Source organism: Morone saxatilis, unplaced genomic scaffold (assembly GCF_004916995.1).
Source record: "Morone saxatilis isolate NCDOM2014 unplaced genomic scaffold, NCSU_SB_2.0 Contig24, whole genome shotgun sequence".
NCBI classification, from domain to species: domain Eukaryota; kingdom Metazoa; phylum Chordata; class Actinopteri; family Moronidae; genus Morone; species Morone saxatilis.
In genome coordinates this window covers 17,777,164-17,786,930 of record NW_023339807.1, presented here as the reverse complement: position 1 = coordinate 17,786,930, position 9,767 = coordinate 17,777,164, and the positions used below count along the sequence as shown (strand labels likewise).

At 46.8% G+C, this 9,767-nt stretch overlaps 1 protein-coding gene across 1 annotated transcript in view; it reads right to left on the bottom strand.

Annotated features, from left to right (window-relative positions):
- Positions 1 to 224: 224 nt before the first annotated feature.
- Positions 225 to 9,767, bottom strand: part of erfl3 (Ets2 repressor factor like 3) — a gene marked incomplete at its 5' end in the record, with an annotated part of 15,157 nt that continues 5,614 nt past the window's right edge. Inside the window, 3 exon segments of the mRNA XM_035672594.1 lie at positions 225 to 4,575; positions 5,118 to 6,271; positions 6,461 to 6,576. Coding sequence (XP_035528487.1) covers positions 3,898 to 4,575; positions 5,118 to 6,271; positions 6,461 to 6,576 — 1,948 coding nt within the window.

Sequence of the window (9,767 nt, the reverse complement as noted above, 5' to 3'; positions counted from 1 at the left end):
GTGACTTTAAAGTAAAGTGTTGTTTTGTGTCATTTCATTGTGCAGAAGCCACAGCAATACCACAAGGCCTCATATGACTGTCGGCTTGTTGTTGACGAGACAAAATGTCAGGGGTTAATCTCTTTGTTTACAAATAATAAAACTCCCCTGTCTGATTATGTGCCATTAATAAATATGGATGAATGAAGGAAGAGCAGACATAAACAAACACAGAGATATTCATATTGGGTTTTAACCAGTTTTAATTAACCCTGATTACAGCTTAATTACAAGTTTGGAAAAAAAAAAAAAAAACACGAAAGAAGTGGAGAAATTCAATGTGTTACATCATGGTATTAACTCTCATCTCTCCATCTGAGTGTTATGTAACTGCTCGGGGGAGACGAGGCGAAAGAAGAGAGACTGAAAGAGGGAGAAGAAAGACCTTTACACAGTCAAACAATACACATCTTTTTTCTTCTTTTAAAATGATACAACCCCCCCTTCCCCAAAAAAAGAAAAATATACAAGAGCAAGAGAGAGAAAAAAGTAACATTATAAAATAAAAATTACAATACGATGACAAAAAAGATAAAATCACTCCCCCACTGCGCCTAAATAAAATCCTCCGCCGCTGCCCTTCCCGCTCAGTCCCCGATGTTATTTCTCTGTCAGCATCAAAATTAATATTACACATTTTAGTTATATTACATTTGTAAAAACTAAAGACAAGAAAAAGGTCTCTGATTTGGGGGCTTTAAGGTTTAAAACAGGGAATGGAGTTGGAGGGGGGGGGGGTTTCACATCATCCAAAGTGATGTACACAACATAAAAAGCAACAGCTAACAGAGCCATGGAATAATAATAATGCCAGGTGGAGAGGTAAATAACCCAATGAGAACAATAACAACAACAATAATCAATAGCAATATCGACATCAGAAAAATAAACTGAGAAACTTTTATTCTTTTGATAGAGAAATGTAATCTTTGTGCTGTTTATCTACCGTTCTTTGACTGTAGAGGCCTGAAACAGGATGAGAGAGAGCCTGTGTTACAATCAGAGTCCAATCAATCTTTTTACCCTGCAATACCATGACCGAGTCAGATCACGCCGCGGTTAGCAGGAAGTCAGACAACGCCTGAAACACAGCGAGGAAAAATGAAACAGAAAGAAGAGAGAGAGAGAGAGTGCAGAGCAGGTAAGGCTGATGCCTCATCTGTTGCTGAGATATGACAAGTAGTAGTAGTAGTAAGGCAGCTGTCAGTTCAAATACATACACAGGACTTGGTGTGTGTGCGTGTGTGTGTGTGTGTGTGTGTGTGTTGTGACATGCTCCAGTCCAGACCACAGGGGTCTGATGAGGAAATTCAATCAGCTCAGCTACACAGAGCGCCTGGAGGCCATCTATCTCACAGTCCGCTGCTATAGATCCGTCTTGTCGCTGGCCAGGCAGGGACAGACGGCTGGTCAACGCGGCTCCCTCAACCAATCGGACGAACTGGCCGCAGAGACGAAAAAAAAGCTCCAGGATGTTGAAACGTTTGTGTGTATGTGTGAATGTGCATAGTTTGAGGAGAGGGCCTTTCAGGACAGAGGCCTCACATGTCCGACTTTTCTTACAGTAATGATTAACCCCCTCTCTCTCCCTTGCCCCAATCCAGAGCTGAACTTTTGAGCATTATGCTAACTGGCAGAAAAGACAGGATAACTATTTCACTAATAACCCATGAGCTAATTCCCACGCACACACACACGCGCACACACACACACACCGAGGGCCTGGAGAGGTGGCCTGGGGCCAGGAGCGCTCAGGCCGGGGAGAACCCCACTGAGCTGAGCTAGACTGTACAGACAGGAAAGAGCAGAGTGCTGCGTGCTAAAAGGGCAAAGCTACTGCCAATGAAGTGAACAGCAGTGAACCACACATCTGAATCATTAGCAGTCTGTTCGAGTCCTGTTTTTTTTTTTTGTTTGTTTTTTTTCCCTCTCTCGCTGGTCTTGTTCTGGTAAGTCTGGCCTGTGCTGTTTTTCTCTGGCTTGTCTATGAAACAAATGTACAAGAGAAACCCGGACCCCATCCCCTCATCATTCTGCCCACCCGCCCCTCCGTATCACATTACCTTGTGAGTGGCATGACGCGTCTTTACCACTCAAAATAATCCACTTACAAAAAAATCCTGAATCAATGTCATTAAAATGCTATGGTTCTTTTAAAATCTCACTTTTTTTTTTTTAATAATTTCATTTAGAATATATAAAGATATAGTCTGTATGTGTGTTATTAGAGCTCAGTTTGCACTTTTATACATGCTATAAAAACAAGGCATAGAGAGGCAGTGTGTGTGTGTGTGTGTGTGTGAGGTCTATGATGTTCCCTGCTCTCTCAGGCTCCCACACTCATGTAGTTAACAGGCCTGGCAGTCTCACACACTCTCAGGACCTGAGGATGACGTCACTACAGGGAGAGCTGGTGGTCCTGACACGCAGCGCGAGAGAGAGAGGGATGTTTAAAAGCTAAAGGCAGTGTCGTGCACGCGCGTGTGTGTGTGTGTGTGTCTTTGCTGGTTTATTTTAACACTATCTATGATTGTTAGAGGAGCTTTAGCTGGTGAACTAGGATTCTGTGCTGCTGGGACTTGAGAGAAACTATTTTCAGTATACAAGCCATGTTAGGTGAGGTGAGAAGGCTAGTTAACGGTTCCTGGAACCCCTCAAACCTTCCTTCCCCTGCTGCTTTCCCCTCTTGGTCCCCCCTCAGCAGTCCTTCCTCTACAATGAAGTACTTCTTCATTCTTCTCTTTTTCCTCTCCTCACATCTCCCTGGGGTTAAAATTATTTCTGTGAGTGGAGTCATGATCTTTCCACAGGTGGTCCGCAAGAGAAAGAGGGGGCAGGACAGGAGAGAGACAGAAGGAAGGTTATACAAAAGTCAAAAGCTCTGAGAGAACAGTGTGCCAGAGTCAAAGTCCGTGTAAGTGTGGATGTGTGAGTCTTTGCGTTGCAGTGAACATTGTTAGGTGTCCATAAGCAATGCTTCCAACGTGAGTCCCCTTCGCTGACGGCTGTTTTTGTCTTGTTTTGTTTTTTGCTTGTGTGTGTTTTTGTGCATGATTCCAATAAAACATACAGCAATAGGCTTCCCTGAGTGGAGTGGGCCAGGTTTAAGAGTCAGTCAGACGACACCCAACAGCCCCACTCTTCAGTCTTGAAGACACACTCCTCTCCCTCCCACCATGATTTTTCAGTATCTGCCAACATTTACAAGGGTTTCACGAGTTAATTGATTACTCGTAGCAGTCCACTCCAGCTCCTTTGCTCTCTTCCGTGTCACTCCAGGGCTGTGGGTTTTAGATACAGGCACTTATCAACGTCCCGTCAGCTTATAGGAGAAGTAGCATAGGGGAGGGTGTGCACATCGTCATCGTAGGTGTGTTGCTGGGCTGTAAGGGAGTTTGTGTCCCCTGAGGAAAGTGCTGACTGGCTGCGGATTCTACTGATGGGGCCTGAAGGCGGGAGCTAGGCGGTGCTACTGGGGCAGGGCATCTGGAGGTTCACTGGCCAGGTGGGAGGTGAACTTGGGAGTCAAGTTTCATAAGGGAGCCTCCCTCTGATTTCAGCCTTGTTACAGTCACTGTGCCTGGGATGGCTGAGTCGGAGTGAGTCCCACCTCCCAAAGGATGAGTCCCAGAAGAGCCCTGATCCAGACAGAGGATTGATGGGGGATCTGACAGAACACGAGTCAGACTGTCTCTGAGGTGTTTTATATGTGTGTATGTTGGACTGTGCTCTCAGTTCACTGGAGGTTTCAGGAATCTAGTTTGTCAGTGAAGGAGAGGGATTAAAGAGGAACCATTTACATACTCCTGTGCCACCTCCAGTGCTAGTGGAGCAGTAGTGTTTGGGCTGCGTCTCTCATCAGCAGTCTTTGTTCTCCAGAGACAGCTGTGCAGTGGCACGATGCAGCTCAGCGCTCACCCTCAACGGTGTGGCTAAAGAGCCCTCGTACGCCAATGGGGGAGGGCTGTCCCCTTCTCCACTGCCTGTCCCATCCTCTTCCATCTCCATCCGCCCATTACTCTGCCTCTCTCTTTCCCTCTCCTCCTCTGGTCGTACTTTCTTGTCGTCCGACTCCTCCTGTGAGGCCTCCATGCGCTGGTCTTCGCTCCAGCGCCTCTTGAAGCGCAGCTTGAGGGGGATGCACTTCGTCTGAGGAGATCCCGCCGAGCCCGTCTGAGGTGGGGGTGTGTTACTGTCCCCTGGTTCGGTGGGTTCACTCTTGAGGGTAGCCAGCCCACGATGCACATTGGAGTGTATGTGCTGTGAGGTGAAGAAAGGCATCAGGCCAGGTGGAGGTGGAGCAGGGGCTTTGAAGACATCCTCGTCCAGGTCTTCATCAGGATGGTGTTGATGTTGTGGGGCAGCTGTGCCGTTATTGAGGCGGTGATGGTGGTGGTGGTGGTGGTGGTGGTTAGGGAGTCTGGAGTGGCGAGGGGAGAACAGCTCATATTCCTCATCTCTCTCATCTGGATCCTCGTCACTAATGTCAGTCACCTCCACCTCTTCCTCTGACTCGATGTCAGAGATGGGCTCCACCTGGGCAAATAGGAACAGAGACAAAGATGAAGAATGAATTAGTATATTAGTATTTTAGTTTATTTAGTTTAGTTATTTTTTTTTTTTTAACATCAATTATTCAAAATATTGCTTCATTAAAAACAAATTTGCTTTAGGACAAAGTCTGACAATGAAGTGTTATATAGATTAAATTCACAAGTGTCATTTTTTAAAGGACCAGTGTGTACAATTTAGTGGCATCTAGTGGTGAAGTTGCAGATTGAAACTAACTAAATACCACTTGCCTTCCAAGCATGAGAGAAACTACAGTTTAACATGGCAAACTCTGTAGAAGAGGACCCGCACCCTCTGAAAATTCTTATTTTCTGGTGAGTATACACAAATAAAAACATACCTATGAATATTATATTCCATTTCTGCCAATTGATCCTCCTAAATGTTACACACTGGACCTTTAATGCTTTATACTTAAAGAAGAGATCGTGCAGACATTTCCTCTATAAGAAATTCCTGGCATAATCACCAGATGGGGGCGGGGGGGGGGGGTCTATGTATCTCACCTTTATCTTGGGAAGTCCTGCACTGTTTAGGGACTGCGTTGAGGAGGAGGCAGAGATGAGGCCTGAGCCGCTGGCTGAGCTCAGGTCACTACCAAATGACAGCGAGGATCCCAGGCCAGAGGTAGAAGACATGGACCCAGATCCTGAACCTGAGGACATGGAGCTCTGCCGGGGTTTACTCTGGCTTTGACTGTCCCTCTGCTTCCTGCCCGGTGGTGGTGGCTGCAGCTTGAACTTGAAGGGAGACATGTGTGGAGGCTCTTCACCCAGGTGGAGTGGGTGATGCATGGGATGAGAATGGGGGTGAGGGTGGGCAGAGTGAGGTGGATGCGGGTGGTGGTGGGCAGAGTGAGCCAGAGATGGATGGTGATGCCGCTCGCCTCCCCTCTCTCCTCCCCCTGCCGTCGCTGCCCTCTCCGCCCTCTCGCCTCTCTCTCCGGTCAGACCGGCCTTGTCTGCAGCGGGCCGGTGTGGCTGAGGGATGACGATGTTGGGGTACTGGAGGAAAGCTCTGGGGCTGAGGCCGTAGTTGTATACTGACTGAGTGTGGGCCTGCAGGTAGCGCTTCATGTCCTCTGGGTTGAAGGAGAAGTGGGAGCCTAACATGGGGGAAAGGGTGGGTGAAGGAGTGTAAGGGAGGTGAGATGTCGGGGTCATGGAGAGCGCTGGGGACAGAGGAGGGGCTAAGAGGCCAGCTCCTCCTGGTCCTGGCAGAGGGGACACAGGGAAGGGCGACAGGGAGTCTGGGTGGATCCGGTGGCCTGTGGGGCCGCGGGAGCCCGGGTGCCCAGCGGGGTTACCTGGTCCTCCATACATACGGAACAGGGTTTCATGAGACAGACGGGGGTGGATGATACTTCGATAACCTCCTCCTCCACCACCAGGTCCTCCTCCTCCTCCACTCACGCCCCTCTCTCCCCTCTCCTCTCCTGCTCCTGCGTTGCCCTCCTCAATCTCAGAATTGACAGAGGTGCCATCGCTGCAATCGCTGACGGAGCCGCGGGCCATTCGTCGGGCCACCGAGCTGAACATGCCGCCAGGGCTGCGCAAGTCCTCGTTGGGGGAGAGGACTTCGGAGGGAGTTGAAGGAGGGAAGCGGAAGTGGGTCCCTGCACCGGTGGGGACAGGAGGGGCGCTCTGAGGAACGCTGCTTCCTGGAGATGTGAAGGGAAGGAGGGAGGGAGGGACGGAGAGAATAAAGAGAAGGAGAATACTGAGAAAAATAATATACAATGTTCTGCTGTGTAATCCTATATAATCACACTATCCTATTGTGGGATTAGGAGATATCTGAACACACACAGACACACAGACACACACAGAGCCAGACTGTCCAGGCTTACCAGTGGAGCCCATATCGATGAAGGGGTAGTTGACCAAAACCAGTTTATTGAAGTTGAACTTATAGGTGAACCTCTTGCCTTTGGTCTTATGGAGGATCCTCTTGTTGTAGTAGTATCTGGTAAAAAAGAGAAGAGCAGACATGGTGAATAATAAATACATCACGAGAGGACGCTAGCTAGCTCACACATGCCTAATGAATGTAAAGACAACTGGAAAGACATATCAGGGTTAAATAACTGACAGCATATTATCTTATGTAATTATTTTAACAACACTGACACCTTTAATTTAAAATGGACACCTCATTTTACAATATTATTTTGATCCTGCAGTCATTGAGACCATGACAGATGCGCCTGCACACTCAAGCACACACTTTAATAAGCACGAGTCTTTCATGTCGCCCCCCCCCCCCTTCTAATGATAGATATTACAGAGTGTTGTATGACATTTGCACAAAGCAGACCCAGTAAGTGAGGGCGCAGGAGGAAGAGGAGGGAGAAAGGGTATGAAAAAGAGAGAAAACAGACAGATGAGAGGCAGTGGATGGACTGAGCTGTGGATCAGCAGTGTGAAGGGATAAACAGACAATTAAGAGATCAGAGGTCAATGTATGCAGCATTAACAGACTGGATGTAAATGGTGTGTAAGGGCACATGTGTGAGCAGATGCATGATACAGGTGTGTGTGTGTGTGTGTGTGTGTGAGAAACCTTCACTAATTTATATTTAAACGAAGGTCAGGAATTAGAAACAAAAGTATATTTCAGGTTCAGATTTTGTCAGACAAGTGTCACACAACAACACATGCTGTTATTCATTTTTGCTAGATGGACATATCTCTTTATGTAACACCAAAGCAAAGCCACCAATAATTCCCCCCATCTTTATCTGTTTATGTAATGGCCATTCTCTGTTTTTTTTTTCTCTCCAAGCTTTCTCTCTCTCCCGTGGCTCCTGCCTACAGTACAAGGCTCCATTTTTATTAACCTTTGTCCGGCTACAGCTCTTTATGTAACATCTCTCCGCTTTCTTACCCAGATCCACATCCACTTTATGAAACCTCTAGATCCCTGGCTGCCAAGCCTCACACGCTGAGGGAGACAGAGCGAAGGAAATAGGAAGATATAAAGAGCAAGAAAGGAACAAAGATGGTGTGTGTTTGTCCGTCGGGGAGATAACAAGCTTGTGTGCCATGCTCACCAAAAACCACCACCTTTCCTTTCAACACTACGCCTTGCTATTAAACACAAGATTTAACCAGACTGCACATTTACTCATCGTGTCTGCATGCCTACCTGCTTTTAAAGCACTAGGCTCGGCTTTCCCTTCCTCCAGCATGTGTCTGCTGGCACAAGTTAAGTGAAGTGTGCTGACAAAGATAGGGGCTTCAGGGTATGTAGGTAATGCTGAGTTAATCAGAGCCCATTGACTATCATTACACTGAATGGTAGTTATCCAGACGGCTGTGTGTGTGTGTGTGTTTGTGTGTGTTTGGTGGTGGGGAGGTGTCACCCTTCACCCCCTCTTATTATGCTTATTACACAGACTGGTTGGGCCGTTTGTGCTCTGGGAACAGACTGTTGCTCTTTTTCAATCTTCGACCCTCCTCCTCCTCCTCTTCTCCCTTTATCCTACTCATACCTCGCTCTCTTTTTCTCATCAATCCACCTCCCCCCTCTTTATCCCAACTCTCCTCCCTGCGCTCCCTCCACTCATCCCCTGAGGCGATGGGAGAGGGTGAGAGAGAGGGAGAGACAGAGAGAGACAGGACAGGCCTGCACTGTTGAAAACATTGTTTACGCCAGGCACAAAGCAGCATGTAATTTTTGCTCTAGGGGAGACACTCACAAGGGCATGGAAGGAGGGGAGAGAAACGGTTGGGAGCGAGGGGACGGATAGAGACAGGCAGGAAGTCAAGCAGAATTAAAACCACAACAGGATTGTGATCGAATTAGTTGATGATGAAAAGTCAGCAGGCTGTGCTAGGGCCCACATATGGGTCCAATATGAATACGGATTGCAAGGTTGGAAAACAAACAAACAAACAAACAAACAAACAAACGTTTCTCAGAGCAATTTATTTTTACAGCATCATTCCAACTGGAGCAAATTTCATGACATACTGCATTTTTATCAACTTCTGAAATGCCACACTTACTAAAACATGATACAAGATAGATATGAGTTTATTAGGTAAACCTAAATAAAAGTAGGACCGCTGAACGGTGAAAAACCACTCGAAGTTAAGAAACTGTGCGACATCGCCTCCGCCACTTCTCACTCCTCACTAGTGAGTTATTAAACTGTTTAAATGAGCAACATGCAACCTTTTCCTACAGTTTACTATTTGACTTTGTGCGAAGGAGCATGTTGTTTTTGATTCCATCTGTAATCTTTGAGGCAGAGGATATATGAAAGAGATCCAAGAGACTAAAATAAGGATCTTCTCCTCCACAGACATTCATCCACACGAGGTAAAGACTAAACTTCCTCTCCCACCACGGCGTCATTGGCATAAAGGTTCACATTTTAAACTTGAACTGCTCAGTGGATCCTCACAATAATAAAACAGCCTTGTTAATAGAAAATCTGCCTCATTAATGTAACTGAGATGGACAAAACATCATAAATACTTTTCACTATTCATCAGCGCCACAGACCACCGCCTCCAAAATGACCATGAAGCTGAAACAATGTCTCTCTAAATGAGTTTAAACAAAACCGGAATATTATAACCTTCATGACGGTACGATTCATTAAGGGATGTGCACTAGACTGCTTTAGTTTTAGCCAGGTGTACCTAATAAACTGAGTGTATAATTAGCATACATATGGACGAATCCCAAAGGCCAGTATTTGTCACTGTGCTGACACTGTGTGACCCTGGCTCACTGCAGTCTGATAGTCGGGAGTGAAGCCAACTAAAATTGTGTACGCGGTCGGCTGCACTCACACATGCAGCTAATACAAAGAATGCTCAAATTAATAGTTGGAAGCAGACAACAACTTCTCGTAATCCCAGCCGCGGCAACTGAAGCTGTGTTTAGAGCACATGGTCACCCATTCTTTCTCCCCCTCAACACTGAAAAATAAAGTAAACCAATCCGTTTGTGTGTGCGTGAACAGGCTGTGCCTTGCCATTGTTGGCTGTAAATAGGCGCTGACTGTGACAGGAAGTTGGGATTACAATACTCCCCATGAGCCCCGTGTTTATTTTCTGCCTTTTCGTCAGCATTGGCTGTTACACACACACATCCCAGCCAGATCCTTCTCTACCACACATGCACACACACACAGCTGCTCC